This window comes from Heloderma suspectum, chromosome 1 (genome assembly GCF_057233095.1).
Source record: "Heloderma suspectum isolate Gila_16-S chromosome 1, 16-S_ref, whole genome shotgun sequence".
NCBI lineage: Eukaryota > Metazoa > Chordata > Lepidosauria > Squamata > Helodermatidae > Heloderma > Heloderma suspectum.
The window spans coordinates 72,739,749-72,766,076 of NC_139458.1; the positions used below are offsets into that span (position 1 = coordinate 72,739,749).

At 42.5% G+C, this 26,328-nt stretch overlaps 1 protein-coding gene across 1 annotated transcript in view; it reads left to right on the plus strand.

The window, feature by feature from the left end:
- Positions 1-581: 581 nt before the first annotated feature.
- Positions 582-26,328, plus strand: part of CAPN3 (calpain 3) — a 45,713-nt gene continuing 19,966 nt past the window's right edge. Inside the window, exons 1-13 of the mRNA XM_084846665.1 lie at positions 582-937; positions 10,027-10,096; positions 10,314-10,432; positions 12,309-12,442; positions 14,021-14,189; positions 17,241-17,372; positions 17,959-18,042; positions 18,765-18,850; positions 20,014-20,091; positions 20,534-20,694; positions 23,030-23,199; positions 24,479-24,490; positions 25,887-26,095. Coding sequence (XP_084702791.1) covers positions 647-937; positions 10,027-10,096; positions 10,314-10,432; positions 12,309-12,442; positions 14,021-14,189; positions 17,241-17,372; positions 17,959-18,042; positions 18,765-18,850; positions 20,014-20,091; positions 20,534-20,694; positions 23,030-23,199; positions 24,479-24,490; positions 25,887-26,095 — 1,715 coding nt within the window. The 5' untranslated portion in view covers positions 582-646. The remainder of the gene's footprint in view (positions 938-10,026; positions 10,097-10,313; positions 10,433-12,308; positions 12,443-14,020; positions 14,190-17,240; positions 17,373-17,958; positions 18,043-18,764; positions 18,851-20,013; positions 20,092-20,533; positions 20,695-23,029; positions 23,200-24,478; positions 24,491-25,886; positions 26,096-26,328) is intronic.

Genomic DNA, 26,328 nt, shown 5'->3' on the forward strand with positions numbered 1-26,328 from the left:
GATGCTCAGAAATTAACCTGAGTCCATTTCCCTCTGTGAGAACATTAAAAATGCAATCTTTAGGTTGCAATCCTGTACACACTTACCTAGGAATAAGTCTTAATGGGGCTTAATTCTGAATAGACGGGCACAGGATTGTACTGCTAGGGCACAATCCTATGCATCTTTAGACAGAAAAAAGTCCTACAGCTCCAAGCATGCATCAGTCAGCATGGCCCTTTCAGTCCTTCCTGCAACACTAAGCAGGAATCTCTTCATCCCCTCCTCTAAATCAACACCCTCCCTAAGAGTTTATTTTTAGCGTTCTGAGTTGCAACCTTTACAAAGCATGTCATAGGGCATGTTCACACACAAATCCGGAGGTGAACGTTACTCAATTTCTCTTGCTTCCTGCTGTGATGAAGATTTTGACATCAACTGGCAGAATTACTATAGCAAGAACCTCAAGATGACATGTACACAACTTGGTGGCTTGGTTCTTTATAAATTTGTTTCAATTCTTGCAGACAAAAGGGAGGAAAAGAGAGTACTGTGTCTGTGAAACAGCTTACAGAGCAGCTTCCTCTTTTCTGTCGCTTCCTTCCAAGTTGCAAGATCTCCCTTATTTATTATCGACTAATTGATACATTGCTTAAATCCAATTGCCATGCCATCGGCTGTCAGTGCCACAGTAGTTCAAGAGACCAAGGCTGGATTGGTCACCTATCAGCATGCTAACACAGCCACTGAAACAGGTGCAGGAACAGGAGGGATCAACTCTGCTATCCTCAGCCGCAACCAGCCCATCATTGGAGTAAAGGAAAAGACCTTTCATGAGCTCCATAAGAAATGCCTCGAAAAGAAGAGACTTTATGAGGATCCAGATTTCCCAGCCAATGACACCTCCCTCTTCTTCAGCCAAAAGCTCCCCGTCAAATTTGAGTGGAAGAGACCACCAGTGAGTAGGCTCCTTAACTGATTTAAAGGTTGATCCTGTTTAACAGTTGCAAATATAATCAAGTTATATTTCCTTTCCTAATAGAAAAGCATAGATATATGAACAAAGGATATCTTGAAAACAGGATTTTAAGGAATACAATTTGCCTATTCTTCGATCTTCAAAAGGTGCACTTTAGTTGGCTATGGTTTTATCTGAATTCAGGACCTAAATCTAAAATCTGCTGGGTAGATTTTGAATGCCAGGCAAAACTACCACCTGTTGTTTTTAAATACATTGTTATTACTCAACTGTTGTGAGCTGAACATCGCTAAATGCCTTCTTGCAGTTAGCTCATCTGGTGCAGGGAAGTTGTGTTTTCCCAGTGCTGAAATGGCCATTTAGGTGATTTCATTCTTAACTATCTATGGAGTGTCCATTTTAAGATGTGACGGCCCTGTCTTCACTGCCTTCAAGTGCAGATGTAGACAGTAACCCAGTTCGCAGGATCATGGTGTGGTTCCCAAGCCACAGTGGCTTGTCAGCCTTGCCTCAAATAACCCATGGTCTGTTGTTGGGTTATTTGAGGGTTACTGCCCCTCACAACAAGCCATGCCGCCTGGGTTCGGACAATACAACAAGCCACACCAGCAAAGGTAATTAAGGAAATCTGGCTAGCATGCATGGTGGAGTTAACAAGCAACTGTGGCTTCTTTCCCTTGTTGGGATCATGTGAACTGGCCCCCTGAGTGTCTCTGGCTAATCAAACCTGGTCTCACATGTTAGGCAGCTCAAATGTGCAGAGTTAAAATGTCATTACAAAGGCTTCTTCCAGGCAACATTTTTAATGTGCAATCACCGTACAGATTGCACATCTGTAATACAATTACAGAGATTCCAGACAAGAATGTCATGCAATTGTAAACGCCCTGTGTTTTCCCATTGCTTCTTCCATCTTTTTTCTTACTGCAAAAAATCTGTTAAGGAGGGAAATAGGTGAATAGCATCCCAATCTCTGTGCAAGGGTGGATAGGAAAGTGCATGACTGAGGCACAGTGGGAGGAGTTGTCCGTGGGAAAGGAGGATGACATGTTGGGGATGCCCCTCCATTCTCTATCACTTTCCTTACATTTTGGGTTGCACCATCATTTTGTGTCCTGCATGGCAAGTCCTTTCCACTGAAGAGCTTTCATTTTTGCCTCATTTAAACCTCGTTAATGCTTTGCTTTAAAATTTGTATATGAATGCATTCAGTGTGACGCTTCTGGCTCTCGCCCTTAGCAGCCCCTTAATAAAATGCTTCCTAACGTTGTTTCTTGTTGGAACGACTTGTGCTCAATCCCCACAGTGAAGCTAAGAACTAAATTAGGAGAATAAACTGTGCCATATGCTTTTTAAATGTTTAATAAATAGATCTTTGCACAATTCTGTTGTAATTTGTATTTAAAATTATATACCCTGCTAAGGGGGAAGCTGCTGGGGGTTATGATTTGAAAAACAATGGATTTCCATCAAGCACTTTCTGTCCTACCATTTCTCACTATCAATTGCATCCTCCCTATTTTATTTATGTATTTATTTATTTACCACATTTCTAGACCGCCCAATAGTCGAAAAGGCTTAAAGCAAAAAGGGGCCATCAGGCTACAGTTATATGAGTTTTTGTATAATGTGTAGTTTGTTTCAGATGTGTTGTTTACTGCATGCATGGAAGGAGTTTTTACATTGGGAAGCATTTAAAAAAAAGACAGACACACTCACACCACCTTCACTCAAAGTGGGCCAGTCCAGAATTCTCCCATCTCAGCCTACTGCATAATGGGAAGGATCCGATAGTGTTGATGCATTTGTGCAAGTGTTGGTTTATGGCTAGTGCGACATCAATAGCATTCGTGCACAGACACCATTGGACCCTTCCCAATGTGTACATCAGTTTATAGCATCCAGCAGATACAAAAGCTGTTACAATATTCTGCAGGATTTCTTCTGTTGCAGAAACCTATTTCTCATACGTACTATGGCTGTTGGTTGCCTGACCCAGGATATTGTATTGAACTGGTATTTAGAATAACAGGGTCAAGGCCTATTGCTAGGAGAAAAACTTCCCCGATAATGTTGCAGACTAGAATCACACTAATATGGTAGTTCTGGAAACCCAGAATAACAGATTGATATGATGTTACACTGAGACTACAATCAAGAGTATTCAGTTTTTTAAAAGCATGTAGGAAACCACCAGAATTGCCAAGCTGGAGCACAAAAGGTTTTAGAATTCATGCATTCTATGAATATTATTCTTTGTTATATCTTAATGCAGAATAATTTGACTCACAGTAGTTTATAAACCACCATGGCTTATTGTGTCATCCGCAAGTGGTTTTCCCCTGCCAGGGTGGCTCATTAACCAAAATAAGCCACTCTGATAAGCCATGGTCTGCAATGAAGTTTATTTAAACCGCCATGGCATATTGTGTTGCCTGGTGCTCCACAGTGGCTTAAAAAGTGGTTTAAAGGGCCCTACAGAGTTGCTTGGCAAGAGTGGTCAAAACTGCTGCTGCTGCTCTTCTCTAGCTGGCAGATCACTGTTTCTGAGAACTGCCTAGCGGCCAGGTACAGATAGCCACTGACAAAAGCTCCAAGCCACTCCTGAAACACCGAAATAGTGCTACCACAACATAGTGAGAATTAAAGACAGCTGCTCTCTATAGCTCCAATCATCCTATCTCCCAAGTGTGCAACAGCAATTTAGCGCTACTGTGACATAGTGAGAATTAAAAAGACAGCTGCTCTCTATAGCTCCAGCTGCCCTATCTCCCAAGGGTGCAACAGTGAACTAGCACTACTGCGCTACCACAACATATGTAAATTAAAAAGACAGGAGCTGTCAAAAGTGAGCTACTGCCAGTGGAGGAAAAGAAAGAAATGGAGGAGGGGGAGATGCAGGGTTTTGATGGAGCATCAGGTGCCTCCCTATTAGGGGAAGATGTGTGTGAAGTTTTGTCCCAATCCTGCAGATTTCCAAGGGTTTATAGATGCCATCCCCTTTTTGGTGCAAATGGGTTTTTTCCTCCTTTGGGCGCTCGGAGACAGGAACTGCAGTGTGAGGAAGGAGAGTGGTATCCAGCACAAAGGAAGCTGAGATAACATCCTGGCTAAGTGGGAGGACTGTAGAGGGAGGAGGGCGGGAAAAATAAGCTACTCACAGTAGCTTATTTGTCTGATCGTGTGGGGGATACAAGCTACTATGAGTAGCTTATAAACCACCATGGCAAAGTGACGTGCGAACCCGACCTCTGAGTTCACTAAATAATTACTTTGGTAATAGGCAAGACACATACCACATTTGCAACTTGCAGAATATAACTATGTTGGTATTTGGCATAAAACTACTCTATAGTCCAAATCTATGCATGTTTACTGAGAAGTTCAATAAGACTCCTAGATAAGTGAGCATAGGGTACTTTTATAGACAGAATATTAATAAATTTCTTTAACATTACATTTCATTTTCATTAGATAATTAATTCATCATAATATAAATGCAAATCCTAGGTGTAGTTTGCACATCTCTATATCAAATAAGGATCAAAGAAGACTGTTCTTGCATAATTTGTAACTATTTCAGACATATGTAAGAATTCAGCTACTCAGCTATGTCCCTCAGGTTCCCTCAACCAGAACCACAGACTCTCTTGAACACAGCTCCATGATTTATAACAGTTCCATACAAGAGTCCTTTGTGGGGGGGGGGGGCTCTTTTCTCTGAGCCTGGCAAGGTAATTTTGCTAAATAGCCTTTATTTTGTGCATCCTTGGAAAGAAGAGTAGTCACCTGGCCAGCCTCTATCCACCTCTTAAAAAACTAATGCTGGTATATTCTGCTTACAGAAAAGCAAAGTACCAATTAGCCCCGGAATTCCATCTTTCTTTCTTAAATAAATTATTCATTGTTGTTCAGTCGTTCAGTCGTGTCCGGCTCTTCGTGACCCCATGGACCATAGCACGCCAGGCCTTCCTGTCCTGCGCTCTCTCCCGGAGCGTGCTCAAGTTCATATTCATTGCATCCGTGATGCTATCTAGCCATCTCATCCTCTGCCGTCCCCTTCTCCTTTGGCCTTCAGTCTTTCCCAGCATCAGGGTCTTTTCCAGGGAGTTTTCTCTTCGCATTAGGTGGCCAAAATATTGGAGCTTCAGCTTCATTATCTGTCCTTCCAATGAGCACTCAGGGTTGATTTCCTTTAGGATGGACTGATTTGACCTCCTTGCAGTCCAGGGCACTCGTAAGAGTCTTCTCCAGCACCACAGTTCGAAAGCATCAATTCTTCGGCGCTCAGCCTTCCTTATAGTCCAGCTCTCACAGCCATACATTACTACTGGGAAAACCATAGCTTTGATTAGACGGACCTTTGTCGGCAAGGTGATGTCTCTGCTTCTTACTATGCTGTCTAGGTTGGCCATAGCTTTCCTCCCAAGGAGCAAGCGTCTTTTAATTTCATGGCTACAGTCACCGTCTGCGGTGATCTTGGAGCCCAAGAAAGTAAAATCTGTCACTGCTGCCATTTCTTCCCCTTCTATATGCCAGGAAGTGATGGGGCCAGATGCCATGATCTTAGTTTTTTTAATGTTGAGTTTCAAACCAGCTTTTGCACTCTCCTCTTTCACCCTCAACAAGAGGCTCTTTAGATCCTCTTCGCTTTCTGCCATTAGGGTGGTATCATCTGCATATCGGAGGTTGTTGATAATTCTCCCAGCAATCTTAATTCCGACCTCTGATTCATCCAACCCGGCATTTCTCATGATGTACTCTGCATATAAGTTAAATAAGCAGGGTGACAATATGCAGCCTTGTCGTACTCCTTTCCCAATTTGGAACCAATCGGTTGTTCCATGTCTGGTTCTTACTGTTGCTTCTTGACCCTCGTATAGGTTTCTCAGGAGACAGGTAAGGTGGTCTGGTACTCCCATCACTTTAAGAATTTGCCACAGTTTGTTGTGATCCACACAATCAAAGGCTTTAGCGTAGTCAATGAAGCAGAAATAGACGTTTTTCTGGAATTCTCTTGCTTTCTCCATGATGCAGCGAATGTTGGCGATTTGATCTCTAGTTCCTCTGCCTCTTCTAAACCCAGCTTGTACTTCCAGTAGTTCTCGGTTCGCATACTGCTGAAGCCTAGCTTGTAGGATTTTGAGCATCACCTTGCTGGCATGTGAAATGAGCGCAATTGTGCGGTAGTTTGAACACTCTTTGGCGTTGCCCTTCTTTGGAATTGGAATGTAAACTGACCTTTTCCAGTCTTGTGGCCACTGTTGAGTGTTCCAGATTTGTTGGCATATTGAATGCAGCACTTTAACAGCATCATCTTTTAGGATTTTAAATAGCTCGGCTGGAATACTGTCATCTCCGCTAGCTTTGTTGTTACTAATGCTTCCTAAGGCCCACTTGACTTCACTCTCGAGGATGTCCGGCTCAAGTTCAGTGAGCGCACTATCATGGCTATCAGGGACATTCAGATCTTTCCTGTATAGTTCTTCTGTGTATTCTTGCCACCTCTTCTTAATCTCATCTGCTTCTGTTAGGTCCCTGCCTTCTTTGTCCTTTATCATGCCCGTCTTTGCACAAAACGTTCCCTTGAGATCTCCAATTTTCTTGAAGAGATCTCTAGTCTTTCCCATTCTGTTGTTTTCCTCGATTTCTTTGCATTGTTCATTTAAGAAGGCCTTCTTGTCTCTCCTTGCTATTCTCTGGAACTCTGCATTCAGTTGGGTATATCTTCCCCTTTCTCCCTTGCTTTTCACTTCCCTTCTTTCCTCAGCTACTTGTAAAGCCTCATCAGACAGCCACTTTGCTTTCTTGCATTTCTTTTTCTTTGGGATGGATTTCGTTGCTGCCTCCTGAACAATGTTACGGACCTCCGTCCATAGTTCCTCAGGCACTCTGTCTATCAGGTCTAATCCCTGAAATCTATTCCTCACCTCCATTGTATATTCATCAGGGATATGATTTAGGTCATACCTGAACGGTTTAGTGGTTTTCCCGACGTTCTTCAATTTAAGCCGAAATTTTGCAAGAAGCAGCTCATGATCTGAGCCACAGTCAGCTCCAGGTCTTGTTTTGACTGACTGTATGGAGCTTCTCCATCTTTGGCTGCAAAGGACATAATCAATCTGATTTCGATATTGACCATCTGGTGACGTCCATGTGTAGAGTCGCCTCTTGTGCTGTTGGAAAAGAGTGTTTGCTATGATCAACATGTTCTCTTGGCAAAACTCTATTAGCTTTTGTCCTGCTTCATTTTGTACACCAAGGCCATGCCTGCCTGTTATCCCGGTGATTTCTTGACTTCCTACTTTAGCATTCCAATCCCCTATGATGAAGAGGACATCTTTTTTTGGTGTTAGTTCTAGAAGGTGTTGTAGGTCTTCATAGAACCGATCAACCTCAGCTTCTTCGGCCTCAGTGGTTGGGGCATAGACTTGAATTACTGTGATGTTGAATGGTTTGCCTTGGATTCGTACTGAGATCATTCTATCATTTTTAAGATTGTACCCCAGTACTGCTTTTCCCACCCTTTTGTTGACTATGAGTGCTACTCCATTTCTTCTAAGGGATTCTTGCCCACAATAGTAGATATGATGGTCACCTGAATTAAATTCGCCCATGCCTGTCCATTTTAGTTCGCTGATTCCCAAGATGTCGATGTTCAATCTTGCCATCTCATGTTTGACCACCTCCAGCTTACCTTGATTCATTGATCTGACATTCCAGGTTCCTAAACAATATTGTTCTTTACAGCATCGGATTTTCTTTTCACCACCAGACTCATCCACAGCTGAGTGTCCTTTCGGCTTTGGCCCAGCCGCTTCACTCTTTCTGGCGCTACTTGGAAATACCTTCTGCTCTTCCCCAGTAGTATATTGGACACCTTCCGACCTGAGGGGCTCATCTTCCGGCGTCATATCTTTTAGCCTTGTGATACGTTCCCTGGGGTTTTCTTGGCAAGAATACTGGGGTGGGTTGCCATTTCCTTCTCCAGTGGACCACATTTTGTCAGAACTCTCTGCCATGACCTGTCCGTCTTGGGTGGCCCTGCACGGCATAGCTTATGGCTTCACTGAGTTACGCAAGCCCCTTCGCCACAACAAGGCAGTGATCCATGAAGGGGAAATTATTCATTACTGAATGAAATTAGCAAATGGAAAGGGAAGAGCTGAAAGCCTTCCTCCTACTTTAATTGTCCAGAAGAATCCAATTACTTCATCTTGCTCAACAACGGCTGGCAGCGGATGTGATGATCACCTCAAATTAATACATCACTGCGGAACCCTTGGGAGAGGAAGTAGAATAATTTCTTGCCAGGGAACCAATTAGACATGGCATGTGAGCTTTGAGTATTCCAAGAATATGCTGAACACAGTGTACACTGGAACCATTTCTCCTTTCCCTAACAATGACTTTATTAAATCCAGTGTTTCTGATTCCTTCACACAATGTCATAGAAGGTAGTAGTATCCCTAAAATGCTTCCCCCAAAAACATATTTTGCCTCCAGCAGCAAGATACATGAAGAAGTTATTTAATAGATCTCCAGCCCACTTTTCGGGGTAACCCTGACAAAGTGGATTACAACATACATTAAAGAAGGTGCCGTAATAAACTTTCAGAAATGTTCTTTAGCCTTCAGAGGAGCATATACCAACTTCTTATGAATGATATGCTATTTAAGATGAAACACCACAGAGGGCCAGAACCTCAAACTACAGCAACTACAGCGGCCATTTTAACAAACTTTGTCAGACCTTCTTTTCCCCACACTACCCTAGGATACAAATGGGCCCTCCTCCACCTATTAACTCTCCATCCCCCAATAATACTGTTGCATATTCTTTATCACAGAAGGGAAGCTTGAAAAAAGAACAGGTGAAATAAAGGTGAGAAAACATGGGGGGAGGGGGAAAGAGAGAGGAAGAAGAGGTGCATATTCAAAAACATAAAGATCTGAGAAAACGTAAGACCTATGTTCAAACTGAAAATCAAAACGTAGAATGAAAGATTTGTAACATATGCTTAAAAACATTAAATATGAAAAACATTGAGCTTAAGAAAACCCAAGAAGCATATGTCATGGGTCCAGAGACCACTCTGGGCGACTCTCCTAAGTTTGTCCAACTCAGAAACTCTTGGAGGCCACTTTTAACTTCAACAAGGGAGAGAAGGTTTCAGGCAGGAGCCAAATCCAGGATAGCTGCCTGCCACTGCATCATCATCTTTCTGTTTAAACAAAGGAATATAGAGGGCTCCCGTGGACACAGAACAGAGAAAAACTGGCATTAACTCTATGTATGTATAATTTTTTATCACATACAGTTTCCCAATAGTACCATTTTCTTCTTTATTATATCAAAAAGAATCACATTTCAGACTTAAAGTACTCAGGGTCTGCTTTGTCTTTTTGAAGTAAGGTTTTTAAAGAAAAACCTTAATGGCAAGTGCTGGTGTCACCAGTGTGGTACACACCAGATTATCAACGCTATTCATGGGAACAGAAGATGTAGCACATGCACTGCTCTACGGGAGAAATAGCCTGGTAGCGTTATGCAGAACACTGATGTTCCCTGTCAAGAGAACTTGCAGGTTTATACATGTATTTTCATATCTATTGTGAACTGATTCTGCAGTGTCTGTCTGTGCACTACCAGGACCCACCCCTAGTGTAACGTGAAGCTAGTGGTTCCTAAAGCACCTGGAAATGAACTGAAACATTAGTTTCCTGAACCGTTCGGAGCAGGTCACGGAGCTCACAGAAGGGCTCTTTTCCGGGATTGCTTTAGGAACTTCTAGCTTCCTGTTGTGCTAGTGGCCGGTCTTGCAGGTGCAACAGACTGAGTGGAGGCGCAGCAGCAGTATTGGATAGTGACCCTGGTTTCCAATTGCAACTGTCAAACACTTAAGTTTGTGAATTATTCCACCAGAGGCTCTGTTTTGACCATAAGCAACATAACAAAAGGTTTTCACTAAAGCCCAGTGGAAGATCACGATTCCTTTTTCTCCTTAACTATCAAAGCAGGCAGATAGTATGTCCTTCCTTCTCAGCAATGTATTTCTATTCTACAGGAAATTTGTGAAAATCCACGCTTTATTATTGGTGGAGCCAACAGGAGCGACATTTGTCAAGGAGAACTAGGTACAAAATCCTTTCTTCGGAGCTGTTTTGGGTCTGAGTTAACTTAGCAAATTAATCTATCACAGGCAATGTTCTAATTAACATATGTAACTAGTGCTGATTGCTCTAAAGAGCAAAAGAAATAATTATCTGTAGAAGCGCTTCAGGAGCAGTCATTCTCCATTTTCTCTTAGTAATTCTGACTCTTAATTAGTCCTCTGTATTAACTTTCTCTCAGGTGATTGTTGGTTCCTGGCAGCCATTGCTTGTCTGACCCTGAATGAAAGGTTGTTGTTTCGGGTCATACCGCACGACCAGACTTTCATAAAAGATTATGCTGGGATCTTTCACTTCCAGGTATGTGTTGTTGATCAGACACAACAAGACCCAGCTGAGCAAGACCCAAACTAAAGGCCTATCTAGTCCAGCATTTTTTTCACACCATGTTCAACACAAAGCCTATAGGAAGCCCACAAGTGGGACATGAGTGCAGTAGCACTCTCCCACTAATGTTTCCCAGCAACCAGTATTGAGAGGCACACTGCCTCTGATACCAGAGGTAACATATAGCTATCATGACTAATAGCCATTGGCAGCCTTATCTTCCATAAACTAACCCTGGAAGTATAATACAGAATTATACTGATAGATAAAAGGCCTATTTTAATTATTCCTTTGCCACTGCAAATCAGTGATAATATAATAAAGCCCAGCCCCAGTCATAATGTGTAAACTGGCTCTTGATCATCATTTTTATATATTTCATTCATATCCTGACTTTCTACTAAAAATGGTGCTCAAGGCAGCTAACAATAATAAAACACAGATTAAAAACAAAGTTTTAATTAAAATATAGCATTAAACAAATTAAACACAGTTACAAACACAACAATAAAAGAAATCAGCTGCACCTAACCAATTAAAAACACCTTCAGCAACAAACTAGCCTACATGCCAAAAACCTGCCTGTATAAACATGGATTTGTGTGCCAGTGGAAGGACTCTTGGCAGGGAGTTCCAGAGCCTGGGCATGGCTGCCGAAAAGGTCCTCTCTCACCTCCCCGTTGAACATGCCTCCAGTGGTGGCAGGACCAAGACACTGTAATCTGCTGAGAGAACATGTATTTATTTGTTTGTTTATTTCTTTATTTATTACATGTCTATAGTGCCCAACAGCCAAGGCTCTCTGGGCAGTTCAGAACAATTAAAACCATAAAATATGGCATGATAACAATATAAGACTTTTAAAAGTTTAAAAGTAGCATGTAAAACCAAAGTAAAACTCAACAGCAGTTACAACCTAGGGAAAGCTTGGGTGAAAAAGTATGTTTTTAGGAGGTACTTGAAAGATGTCATGTTGTCTGCCTCCCAAACTGCACAGGGGAGGGTTTTCCAGAGGGTGGGTGCCACTACAGAGAAGGCCCATTGTCGGGATTCTTCATGGCGACATTTCTTTCATTTTGGAATGGCCAGCAGGTCCACCTTTGATGATCTTAGATGTCGCCTGGGTATATATAAGGGAAGGCAGTCTGCTACATATCCTGGTCCCAAGTTGTTCAGGGCTTTATATGATAACATAACCTTGTACATGGCTCAGTAGCTAATAGGCAGCCAGTGCAGTTCTTTTAACACACGTGTTATCTCAGCATAGCATAATTTGTTATTAGGTGGATTAAAAATACAATAACTAAATAAGAGAGCAATGGTCCCTGGGGGAGCATCCCAAGGACCATAGGATATGTCAGAGTTCCCCTCCCGAAGCCGTAGACACTCCTACGATTTTGGGAGGGAGACTCTGCATTTCAGTGCCTCCCCCCACACCCTCCCCCTCATAGCTGCTGCAGAAAGAACTGTTGCGGCTGCTTCCTGAGGTTGGAAAAGTGACTTCGGATGTCCTCATAGAGGTCAAAAAGGGGGGGGAGTGAGTGGGGAGAGGAGAGGACTGGCCAGGATCCGCTGTATCCTGTGGCCTCTCCAGTCCCATTCCTGTCAGCACGACCTCCCAGGAAGGGCTTAGAAGCCCATCTAGAAAGAAAAAATGCAAAGGAGGATGAAGAGTGGAAAATCTCCTCCATCATTCCTTTCGCTCTGCTGGCAGCAGCCCAGCAAAGTACAGGATCCTCTAAAGCCTCCAGAATTGGAGGCTTCTGTCAAACAAGTGGAAATCCCATAGGACTGCACCCTAAATCAATTAAAATACTGCAAATTCTAATCTTTAAAAAAAATATTTCAGTTTTGGCGTTATGGAAGCTGGGTGGAAGTTATCATTGATGACCGTTTACCGACATATGGCAAACATCTGGTCTTTACCAAATCCTCCCAGCACAATGAATTCTGGAGTGCTTTACTGGAAAAAGCCTATGCAAAGTAAGTACTTTTTCTTCACTTAGTGCTCTTCCTTCCTACTTATTTCTGTCTGTGGTGAGGTAAAAATGTGATAATATAAAATAGAGGTATGTATCACAAGTCATTTTAGACTCAGATTATAACTAGTCTGTTTCTCTTGAGGGCTCTTCAGGCCCACACTCCCTACAAGTAATATTTCCTTAGGCTGGATCTACACTTACCGCCTTTTTTCGCTTCCAATGCGGTTTCACCGCCTGCCTTTCGAACTACGCAGTAACTGCCTCGAACTGGAACCGGAATTTCCCACTTCCGTGCTCCCGCTTTCAATACGCTAATATCCCGGTATTTCCCCTTAATGTGCTCTGATTTTCCGCCTTCGCTACCGTATCCGGTCGTAGTCCCCTCCCCCGCCTGTCCATATGTGGAGGTGTTTGTATTTCCCTCCTGTCCAATCACAGCTCTCGACGGCCCCATGTCTTTCTTCTAGCTACTGATCACAGAGCTTCCTCAGCAGTCCCCATTTCCTCAGCAACAAGCAAAGAGCTGGATGTGCGCGCACTTGTCTGATCTCGGAAGCTAAGCAGGGTTGGTCCCGGTCAGTGCTTGGATGGGAGACCACCTGGGAATCAGGCTTCCTGCACTGAGCAGGGGGTTGTTCTATCCTTTCAAATGAGATTAAGTTTTACCCCCTCCTACCCCCCCAGATGTTTGTTTTTTTTTTTAATTAAGGCATTATCCTCGCAGAATCAGGGCTTCTCTGCAATGTTTTATTTTTTCTAATTAAGGCATGATCTTCGAAGCTTTGAAGTTGTGAAGCTTCATATTAAAAAAACAAAACAGCCAGAGCGGGGGATAGGAGGGGGTAAAACTTAGTCTCATTTGAAGGGATAGACAAAGCCTCTGCTCAGTGCAGGAAGCCTGATTCCCAGGCGGTGGCCCATCCAACTACTGACTGGGGCCGACCCCACTTAGCATCCGAGATCAGACAAGTGCGCACAGGAAAACAGCAGGAAAACAGCACAGCGCTTGAGTGTGAACCGAGCTCGCGCATTTGATGAAGCACTGCAATGGGGAAAATGGGTGAGTGTGAATAATCACGTTTTAATGCGAGAGCGTTTAACCCGACGGGACACCGAATTCATGGCGATGGTGGGCCCAATGTAGATCGGCCCTTAGTCTTTGTGTACTTTATTATAGAGCAGTAAGAGTACTCTGCCTCCTGGCCCAATTAAGTTGCATACTGAGAGAAGTTAATTTCTAGAGAGACACAATCAGTTCCTCCTTAGAGAGACTTCCCACTTAGGGAAGCACTGGGTCAGACTGTGCTTAATTCAAAAGTCTTCTTCAGGAATTTATGTCCATGTATTCAATTTGTGTATATGGTGCACGCACAGATTATAGTACATACATAGTGTCATATCCATGTTCAACTGTACATGCATGGATTAAATCAACATCAGTCAAAAATCTGAATCTAAATAATGCAAATTATTTAGGTGCCTGAATGTCTTGATTTACATTATGAAATATTCAGAGATGATCTATATACATGTGGAAATGAATCAACGGAATTATTTATTTTTTCTCATTCTTATTCAGGCTTCATGGGTCCTATGAGGCACTAAAAGGAGGCAACACCACAGAGGCCATGGAGGATTTTACAGGAGGAGTGACAGAGTTCTATGAGATAAAGGATGCTCCTAAAGATATATATAAAATCATGAAGCATGCCATTGAAAGAGGGTCACTCATGGCCTGCTCCATTGAGGTACGTCCTGGGAAATACTAGGGATTTTCCCACATCCATAATTAGCCCTGAGTCATCCTAGAGTTTTCCTGGATTAATTTCATATTGCCTATATTCAGTAAAGACAAGGAAAGCTCATTCCAACGTGGTGATCTGTCAGTGGATGAGTATTGACTATCTATGAACACCCACACACCTGTCCACCATTCAAATGGAATCTTGCTGCAGTCAATACTCCCCTATATTGGGTTGATTTCAGATGTGTGACAGTTCCTTTGCTTCACCTTAGTGATTCTTGTGTACATAGGGATTATTTGTTTTCACATATAAGTAGGATTGGGCTTCCTCTGTAGCAGCACCTCAACTGCAAAACTCACTCTCCAGAAAAATGTGTCAGGTGCCAACCATATTAATGTTTAGGCATCTTGGCATTTCATGATATTTGAGTTATTCACTTTGTTATATTGATGCTGACTGTTGTTGAATAGTCTATGTTTAATTTTAAATTATTTGTGATATTTTATTCATACTGTTTTTAAATATTTTATTATGTAAGCCACTTTGGTGACCACATGTAGAAGTGTGGAACATTTTTCCTTTCTTTTTTGTTTTATTATTTTGCAGAATTCTAATTGTTAATGTTTTTTAATGTATTGTTTTGTTAGATGTATTACTCTCATTAAAGTCTTACAAAATCATTTGTAAGTTCTTTAAAAAGCTCATGTGATGTCTTGCAATGTCATAATGTGAGTACAGAATGCTCCATAATAACTTTTAGTGTGCCCTTAACTAAAGGAATTTCTTTAGATCATCAAATGCTGAACTATGGCTAGAAATTGAGACTTTTTAAGAATGTGAAAACCTGTTATTTTTATGAATGAAGCAGAGCTGTGTGTTCAGATTATCTGGCCATATCTGGGTGCAAAGCTATCATAGTTTCTTTTAGCCAAGGTTGAACAAGCCAGGACCTTTCTGTCAGACATTCAAACAAACCATAATTTGTTTCACCTAATGTTGCCTCGCCTTCCCCCACCCCACAGAATGTGAAAACCCTGGCTGCTGTACCAAAGGCCTTTGCAATGCCAGAGAGGTGGGAAGGCATCATTATGCCACCAGTTCTCTTATCATTAGGCAGATGCACAAATGGAGCAAGGTACACAAACACTCCCCTCTTCAGAGATACCTAGCCAGTCTCTGCACACCCCTGAGCAAAAAACAGTCCTAAAGCACATTTTCTGTCCTGCATTCCCAGACACTTCCCATGAAGGCTTCCTAAAAACCTTGGGTGCTTCCAGACAGAGGAACCTAGCCCTAACAATCCAGACGCATTGTGCAGCAATTCTGTGTGTTTTTCTGTAATGGATTTTCCATGGTAAGAACAATGATGGAAGAAATGGTGGGAAAACATTGGAGGGTTATGAGGACAAGATGATGACGTCTGGAACCCAACCCACTCCTACCCATAAAATTTTGTGAATAATGCAGGGTGATTATGATTGAGTGATAAAAGCCTTGTCTGGAAGCACCCCTTCTCTCAGTGACCACTCTTTCAATAAAGATGCATTTTATCCAATACTAAAGCTTTACTGGTGAGCAAGCAAGAAAACAAGACTTAGCAGTAACTTGAGTCCTTAGGATTTGAACGGGATGGGTAAATTGGTGCAAAAAACAGAATTTAGCAGGAAGTGAGGGGGTAGCAGGAGTGCGTGTGTATGTGTGGAAAGAGGCTTTTAGGTCAAACTGTGCAATTACATCTATTGAACTATTGGTATTTATTCTAATATCTAATTTATACTCCTATCTAACAAAGAATATGTGCTAAAAGCCACCATGGTTCTTAGTAAACTATAAGAGCAAAGGTGTGCTTTTGGCACATATTGTTAGCTATGAGTATAAGTAGTTCCTTAAAAAAAAAACATTGCAAGGTTGCTATGGGCCTAGGTAACTGCGATGGAGAGAGACAGCATGTCAGTGAGAAGGTGCATGGGGAAAGGATCCTATTACCAGGCAGAATGAAGACTGAGGAAAGCACCAGCAAGAGACTCTTAGCCTAGTGAGAGGTTTCATTTTTGAGCCGCTCTTGCCTCACATCAGCAACAAAGGAATGGAGGAACACAACTCTGTAGCACAGATGGTGCAACACAGCAAACTGGGATTAAGCCAGGATTCCAGGTCCGAACATAATAACAAATCACAGTTAGTGATTCACAAGCAAACTAGAAACCCTGGCTTCAGATCCTGATTTGTTGGCCCCAAATAAACTATAGTTAGTGAGTCTGGTTAGGTCTGGACCTACAAACAAGCCAGAGTTAAGCTAAATAAATCCAGTGGCTGCATCCCAATGCAGCCACTGTGTCAAACTGGATCTAATAGCCAATAATTAGGCATTCTCTTTCAGTAACTAAGGGAGCAATCCTAAGGCCACTAGACAGCGGCTAGACAGCCAGGGGATATGTTGGTTTCTGGGAACCGACCTCGGAACCCGCACTCCAAGATCGATTCCTGGAGAACTGACCTTCCTGCCCTCCACCGCTGCCTCGCAGGCAACTCAGAGTGTCTCCATGCTCCGTGCTCAGAAGAGGAGCGCGGAGCAGCGAAAATGGGGCATTCCAGGGGGCGTTCCAGGACAGGGAAAGCAGAAATGCTGGTACAACACATCCTATGTGTCATCCATCAGCCTCCTCCCCTGCTCTGCCTTCCCACGGCTAGACAGTCAACATCGGCTGACTAGCAGCAAATGCAGGGTGGCTGAAGCACGGAGGGGATGATCCCCTCTGTCCTTCTCCTCCCCTGCATTGGATAGGAGGTCACCTCTGAGTTCGGAGGCGGCCACCTATCCCCATAGGATTACACCCTAAGAAAGATAAAATTCTAGAGATAGAATGCTAGTGCTCTTTTGTCACTAAGCACCATTGATAAAAGCACACATTCTTCTGTCATGTAGACAAGAAGAACTGGAGTTATCTACATTGGTTTTTCTCCTTTTTTGCCTACTCATGCTATTGTTCTGCTTTATTTTTTCATAATGTCTTCCTATTATTTCCCTTTCCCTTTTCTTTTTTTCTATTCCAGGACCATACAGGCTTTGTTTATGGGAGTGTTCCTCCATCCAATCTTGGGTTATTAATTGCTGAAATGATGAAGAATGCAAATTATGCATTTGCAAATTACTCAGCCCAAGAGACAGAGGAAAGGACAACTCAGGTTTGTATTTCTCAAGTGTACCATTTATTCGCAGAGGCTCTGCTAATTGTACTAATTACCCATAGCTGATTATTTGCTCTCTGCTTTAGAGTGCAATCCACACAGAAGGAATGAGTTTATTAGAGCTCACTCCCAGGTAAGTAGGTACAGGATTGCAGCCTAAGTATGCGTTTAGCTTGGGATTGGTTGGACAGTTTGCATAGCTACATGCATGCCCTGAATCAGGATTATCTTGTAGATTAGAAATAGCAAAGCTTTTGTTTTCACACTGTTAGTTAATCTCATCTCTATTAGGGGACACATGTGTATCTAATCGCCTTCCTCCTTCTGGGCATTCTGGGACATCTAATCGCCTTCCTCTTTCTGGGCATTCTGGGACATCTAATCGCCTTCCTCTTTCTGGGCATTCTGGGACATCTAATCGCCTTCCTCCTTCTGGGCATTCTGGGACATCTAATCGCCTTCCTCTTTCTGGGCGTTCTGGGACAGAACAAATTAATGTAAAAGAGCAGAACAAGTTGCCCCTTTAAAAATTCTGCAGAGAACACAGCTGTTATCCTTAACATGCTTTTCCTGGCTTTTACAGACTATAGTTCCAATGTTGTTTGAGAGGCGAATGGCTAATGGACTGGTTACAGGGCATGCCTATTCAGTTACAGCAGTCGAGGAGGTAGGTATGGAATTTGCCTTATTAATATCTAAGTACAAGCCAGAAATAAATTTTGCTAGGATATAATAAAATGTTATCGTCTTTGTACACAAAAGGAGGGAACAATCCTACGGCCACTAGACAAACTGTCTAGAGGGCCATAGGTTTTTTGGTTTCTGGGAACCATGGTCAAAGCCAAAGGTCTGAAAGCGGTTCCCAGAAACCGTGCTCCCTGCCCCCCCCCCCAGTAGCCAGTGCGGTTCTTTCCGCGCCGCCTATGTCTCTGCACTCGGAAACGGAGTATGGAGACTGCAAAAAGGGGGCCGCATTATGCAGCTCCCTATATGCCGTGCAGCCTCCTTCCCTCCCCCTAGCTGTGGCTAGACATCTGAAATTGGCCATCCAGCCAAAAATGCAGGGCGGCTGGAGCAGGAAGGTGATGACTGCCTCCAAGATATGGCTGCCCTGCATTGGATACTCGGCAGCATCTGACTTGGGAGGCTGCCGACTATATCAGTAGGATTGCGTCCTTAGTGTTTAAGTAACTTCATCATGAAAGAAAGGAATATTCACTGGTATCAGTGAAGGGCAGAAGTCTAATACAAAGCACTTATGGAACAGAAAATTGGAGAAGTTAAGGAGAACACACTAATGGCAGCATCCATTCTACTCCAAAGAAGATGCATACTATGCAATTTCAGGTGGCTCTTTGTTGAATTATTTATATGTTTCCACCCTCCAAGACAATGTTTAAAGGAGGCAAGATAAAATTGGTGCGGCTAAGAAATCCTTGGGGACAAGTAGAATGGAATGGAGCTTGGAGTGACAGGTGAGTGAAAAGCAACCCTTTTGGAAGCCGTATCTTTAGATTAAAGATAACTGAATTCCACTAGATAGACTTTGTTCTGCAATCTGTATGTAAAATATGTCAAGGTAAAAATTCATATCCAAATGTTGATTATTCAGTGACTGAATTTTGAATTGATAACTTTCATTTATGGAGTGGTCGTGGTGGATTCAGTACCACCAATGCCACTTTCATATTGCCTGATATCTTGCTGGTCAACGGCAGGAGATTCAGCAGTGAGTCATCCTGTTTTGAATAACTGAGCGATGAGACCTGTGCAGTGCAATCCTAAATTCAGTGGAGGCTGATGGCGCCGATGTCAGTGGGGCGGTGAATCCGCTCCAGGTTTCAGTCAGAACCAGTCAGAATTCTAAAGGAGCTATCCAAGGTGCAGAATCTTGGATAGCTCCTTTAGAGTTCTGACTGAAACCTGGAGTGGATTCACCGCCCCACTGACATCAGAGCACCACCCTCTACTGCCTTAGTTTGTTTACTCAAAGGTACGTTTCATTGAGGTCATAGAGGTTTATTTCCTAATAAGTGTTACAATCTGCAACTTCAAGGATTTAAATGCCTCAGCCCTTAGGAAAAGGAACAGCAATGAAAGACAAAACAGGTTTGCTTGCCTCAAAGATTCCCCTGGGTACAGAATTATACAATGCGCATCAAGAAGGCAGCAATTAAACATTATGGGCATGATCGTCTCCAGAATAAGGACTTTTAGATTTTATTCAATAGGTTTCAACATGTTTTTGAATGGAACCTAAGTCCTTATCTTATGCTGGATTGTGCCTTATCTTGTCAAACTAGAGAGGGAGACCTGAGAAGCTGCAAAGAAAATGATTGTCTTCTCACTTATGGCTAACAGAGAGGATTTCAAAACTATAATTTTTTCAGTTAAGTAGGGTACAGCAAATGCAATGTGCGGGTAATAAAAAACTGAGTAGGACTGTCTATCACATTACATCTTATGAAGAAGGAAAGGGAAGCAATTAAAGTTAATTCAACATTTGCTAAACAAATGAAAAATAAACCTTTCATTCATGAATAATTAACAGAAAAGGCTGTGTGCTAATTTATGGTTTGAGAAGTGACATAATTTTTTATTGGCTGTATACTGAAAGGTTCTTCTCTGTTTATTGCAGTGCAGATGAATGGAACAGTATTGACAATGCAGAGAAGATCCGGCTGCAGCATAAAGTTGCAGAGGATGGGGAGTTCTGGTAAAGACAGCACTTGTTTGCCTATGTCTGAGCTTTCATGCATACCTGTGATCTCAGGGACAACCCTAATATTAGCAGGTGCCTTAGATTTTGAGTGCCATGAGAGGACAGCAAATTGTTATTTAATTGAATATTATTGTATTTTTATTGCTATGGAAGAGGTGTTTGTGGGATTTTTTGCCGCAGGAACCAAAATAACCTACCTGGCCTTGAGTACTATTGACAGGGAGCGGGGGACATTTTCTGCTTCACTTCAGGAAGCTCTGCATGATCTCCTGCCTAGGAGACAACAACACATCCCCAAAGCCAGTCCATAGAGTGGTAGTCATCCAAAGAACACCATACAACTGTGAACCACCCAGGGAGCTTCAGCTATTGGGCGATATAAGAAATATATAAATTAGCAGAGCATTGATGTTTTTTCCATCCCTTCTACTTCTAGGATATCATTCCAAGATTTCTTGAGGTTCTTCACAAAGCTTGAGATTTGCAATCTCACACCTGATACCCTAGAGGCTGATAAGCTTCATACATGGACAGTTTCAGTTACCGAAGGGCGGTGGGTGCGAGGCTGCACAGCAGGAGGCTGCCGTAACTTTCCAGGTAAACAAAATACTAGGAGTGAAATCCAATGAAGTTCTCCCATTTACAGAAGTGTTTCTGTCAGTGGTATCAGGTGGGGGTGATTCCTTCTTCCCCCTGCAACTGTTCTTCTGCCCTCAAAATCTGGTCCAGAAGGTTGGGGGACCCCTCCCCCCCCCAGCAGATTTTTGGGATGTGCTGTTGGGGGAAAGAGAGAGGGAGGACATCCCATCACATGGAGCAGAAGTCCGCTCACATGAGTTGGATTCGATGTTCTTATAGGCCCCTTCCAACCCTACTATTCTATGATGTTGGACTCCACCCTAGGGTTGCATTGTTTAATTAACTGGGTAGAATATAACATTAAAAATCTTTTAAAATAAAAGGTGGTAGCAGCCATCAGAGAAGAGGTTTTCCTCTGTCCCTGCAACACAGAAGGGAATGCCGCTTCTAAAATGGTGCCTGCTCCTGCAAGACATGCATGTTTAAAAGCAAAGAAAGGCCACTTTTTTAAAAGAATGGTTATGTTATGCCACTTTATACATCGACAGCACAAATCTATGAGTATTTGTTTGTTCAGTGGAGCTTATTCCCAGGTAAGTGTACACATGATTACAGCCTTAATCAATTAATGGATGAAAACCCAGTGGCAGCGGGTGCCTTCTGAGGCTGGTGGGTCAGAGGGCAGGGTCCACCGGAGGTATAACCAAGGGGGAATCACCGGAGGCGGAGCAGTCTTCTGAATCCCCAAGAGCTAGCAATCCATATCACAGGAAGGGAAAACAGAGGCACAGAACTGAACGTTAAGATCATAAATGCAAAACGGGGGTGTGGAAATCACACAGCCACACACAAACACTCACATTCTCCTGTTCCAGCAATAAGTCCCAATCCAAAAACAATCAAGTGATTTTAAGATCATGAATGCAAAGTGCAGCGGGGAGAACTGAAACAACTACACACAGTTATGATACTGCTGCTGTTGCTAATGTTGGTATCTTATGATGATATCCTCAGAGCTTCACAGAAAAGCAGTTTTTGAAACACAGCAGCAAGTTCTCAGAACATCCAAAATCCATCCCTTTGCATGTTGTAGCAACAACAATATTAATAACAATAGGGCTAGCCACACATCATCATGCTAGATTATGATAATGAGGGTAATAGAAAATATCCTTAGAGTCACACAGAAAAGTAGCCCTTAGAACACATCAGCAAGTTCTCAGAACACCCAAAAATCCTTCTCTTTGTATATCGACTATAAAGCATCCCCCAAACCTGCATGCCTACTCAGAAGGAACAGTGAGCAGTAGCACAATGTGCAAGTCCAGCTTGCACATATATACTGAGCAGTAGGATGGATAGGATTATTCAGGAGTTAGCATGGGCAGCAAGTTCTGAGTACATCCACAGTTTCCATGTAAAAAGGATGATGATGGTATCATTGGAACCCAGCAGAAACCCATTGCAAAAGACACAGAACAAACCCCATCCACCCACACACACACACAAGCCCCTTCTACAGACACACAAACCCCCATCCACACACCCACAGACACTCACAGGCAGACAAAGTTATCCCCTACTCTGCAAAGTGTGCATTCACCACTAAAAAAAACAACAATAACAATCCACATACAGTATTTGCTGGTTCTGAGCAAGTTCTGAGCTGGTGCATTTTGGAGACGTTTCAGGGGCCACATTTCAGTGGTGGGACTGTAGGCAAAAGGGGTGCCCCCCCAAACACCATATTTTAGTTTAAAGCTGTTACTGTGGGTAACTCAGCCTTAGGAGAGGCATTTCAACTTTTTAGAATGGGGATGAACTTCAGAAAGATGGGAAGCCACCAACTGATTGGTGGTTGGGGAAAGGGGTGGGGCCTGGTGAAGGGGATATGGCCAATTTGGGAATCCCAGAAGGCCAGATTAGGACCTGAGGTGGGCTGGATTTGGCCCCCAGGCCTGAGGTTCTACACCCCTGCTCTGAAGCATGGCTTTGTAATGCCTGTTTAGACAGCTCTGAGTAAATCCGCCAAGGCAGTTAGGGGTCCAGGCTCTACGTGTGATCACAGGACATGACCCATTGAGATGGTCTGTTTTGCTGGCCTGTGATTCTCCCCAGGTGTGCCCACACCTCGCGATCTAGTGTTCTTCCTCTGCTGCTCTGGAGCTAAGCCAGGCTTTGCTTGGAGAAATGTATTGGCATGTATAAAGGGTTATCTTTGAGCTTTTTAAAAAAAGGTTTCTATAGCAGAACTGAGGCACAGTGCCAGCTTCTCATGTGGACTGCAACTACAGTTTTTTAGGGAATTAAAATGTAATTTAAATTGTATTGTTTGGGGGCGGGGGTTTTGCAGACACGTTTTGGACCAATCCTCAGTATCGCTTGAAACTCCTGGAAGAAGATGATGATCCAGAAGACAGTGAGGTTGTGTGCAGTTTCTTAGTGGCACTGATGCAGAAAAACAGGAGGAAAGAACGCAAACTAGGAGCCAATCTTCTCACAATTGGTTTTGCCATCTATGAGGTACCGTAGCTACTATGTTATCCCACCCCATCGCCTCACAATTTAATCATTCGAGCTGATCAAATTCCAGCCAAATAATACACATCCCACCTGAAATTTCATAGCGGGATGAAAAAAAAGGAAACATTGTACTAGTTACTTTTAGACACCATTGTTTTTAAAGGTGTCCAATCTGGCATGAGCCACTTAATAAACATTGTTCTTGTAGACAGTATGTAGACAGACATGTATCCTCCCTACAATTTAGAAGAAATCAAAATTAGTATAGTAGTATAGTATATTAATACTATTAATATACTAATAGTATATTAGCATAACAGTTGAATTAAGAGATGGATACAGTGGTAGCTATAGCATAGTTTTTACCAGTGTGATTATCTACTCTGATTGGCTTTTTGCTTCCTGAAGACTGATCTTTACCAAATCCAGTACATAATGCATTTCTATAAACGGTATTAAGTGATTTGATAATAGTAGTCATGAAGTACAGTTTTTATTTGTCTGTGGCTAGATAACATGACAAGTTGAAGTCATTCTTAAAGAATAAATAATTGCTCAGTCAACGAAAAAAATAGGTGTTGATATTGTGGTACTTGATTGACAAGGAACATAGTTTGCATTGCCTCTTTTATACTTGTAATTTCTGGATTTTCTTGATTGGTCTGCCATTTTAAAACTTGGTTTGGTTCCAGGCACTGCTGTTTTCAGAACCGTGTCATGGTATCTGGCTATCTTGGCCTTTTAGTCTGACAGAGGTCTGTGCAGCACTTTCAAAATCAGAGATTTAATACATTGCACTTCTCTAGCGCCCTTCTTTAGGGAGTTCTAACCCTTCTTTAGAGGATTAAACATGCTTCACATGCATTGTCTTGCTGTAAGCCAACAATCCTGCAAGGTAGATTGATATTATTTATCCCCATATCGCTGCTTGGGGGATGAGGTTGAGAGAGAACAGCTTGCTTCAGGCTGCCTAGGGAGTTCATGGCACAGGCAACATTTGAACCAACATCTTCCTGATCTTGTAGCTCAGTCTCCTAGCCTGAGCTAAGAGACCACATTTATCTGTCACCTTGATTAATGTTGACAAGAATCCAGCAACACAGGCAGGCAGGAATCCTTCTCTTCTACCGTCCTCTTTGGATTCAGCAGCTGCTACTTAGATTTAAATTGAGCAGACAATTGTAAATACTGCGAACTTAGGCTGTGAGTGGTAAATGAAGGAGTAAAAAGCCATCCTCCAACCACCCCTAATGGCATTTCTACCTTGTTTTTCTCTCAGGTGCCGAAAGAGGTATGAGCAGAATGGAGGGAGACCTGCTGATAACTTGGCATAACATCCTGAAATACTATTGCTTTTGTGCTTCCTTGTGACAGGCACTCGGAATTGTCCAGCTTATGTTTCTTAACTGTGATTCAGCATAAATGTGAGCCATAGGGTGGATTTGCACACATCTTAAAAGTCTGCATTTTTCCTGTGTGTGGTATACCAAACCATACATTCACATACACAGATGCAAAGAGGTAATATAAAGTAGCACACATACCAATACTATGGCATCAATGAGCAGGAATATGTTACTGGAAATGAGAGGGATAGAGCACTATCTATAGACAAAAATAGCTATGGCTTAATTGAAAATATGAGTAGGTATGACAAGTAACTACACAGATCTTGAAGATATAACTGAAGTAGTGATGCAACTTGTCTCATGCTTTTGAATCAATGTAAAGTGTTACTTAACAAGTTACACTCCTAGATAAGGAAATTACGATTCAGTTCTCAGATGTCATGAGCCTTAGGAGTTCCATACTCTCTCCCACAAAATTCTAACTGCTGTAGTTTCTCAAAGGATGAGCAGAATTTTGCATTAAAACAAAATACATACACCCCAAATCCTAGAAAATACAGCAAGAAATCAACATTAATATAAAAATAAATGCCAAAATACTGGTATTATGACAATCACTACTGACAGTATTATTCATTTTCATATTAAATCCACTACATATCACTTTAGGGGGGAAATCATATGGAACCAGCAGTTTTAAAAAATTGCATATATTTAGTCATAGCACTGGTCTCAGCCACAACACTACGCCATACACTAGTATCTGATGAATCTGTGGTACCTTTTAAGTATTACATTAGCGCTATAGAAGATGCTTTCTGTCGATGATGCTAGGGTAACATGCCTGCTATCACATGAGTGGGGCTGCTTGCAAACGTCTTCTCCATGCCTTCCCTCCCATCAGGCTGCCATTTCACCTTCAGGGCCTGCGCAGATGGTCCTGTCCCCATGGCTGCAAGATTTTAAGGGTTCCACTACCTCTGCTGGATGAACTTACAGAGAATCCACTCCCATAGCACTAGTGTTCACACGCATACATGCATACATGCATACACACACACACACACACACACAGGCATGTAATCTGGTGCAACATCGCTTGCCCAGTCAAATGGGCAGGCCTACATGACTGCTTCAAAATAAAACAAAACGAGGGGAAATCTTGACCACAGATCTTCTGCATCACATCTATTTGAGCTCTTAATCACCGCTCAGTGTAGCTGAATTGAGGTGCAATATTCAAAGTTGTCTGTACAACTTTGTTCACTGTCTTATATGCTGCTTGACGTTTCTAGGAAATGTAAATGATTTTGCTGGCAATTACTTGCTTGTGTTTAGATGCAGGGTGACAAGAAGCATTTACAGAAGGATTTTTTCCTCTACAACGCCTCCAAAGTAAAGTGCAAGACTTACATAAACCTGAGAGAAATTGCTGAACGCTTCAGGTTGCCTCCAAATGAGTATGTCATCATCCCATCAACATATGAACCTCACCAAGAGGGAGAGTTTATCCTAAGAGTTTTCTCAGAAAAAATAAGTCTTTCAGAGTAAGTAGGAAAAATTAAAAATAGCATTTTAATCATGCCTTTTGAGTATTCAGAATGCTGCACATCTGTAACCTCAGTATTCCTTATAACAATCCTATAAAATAAAAATCAGGGGTGGGCAACGTCCGAGGGTCTGGGACCCAATTTCACACACACACACACACACACACACACCGAACCCACTGGGGTGCCCTGTTGCCATGCCACTGAATTTGGTGGCTCAGCAACAGGAG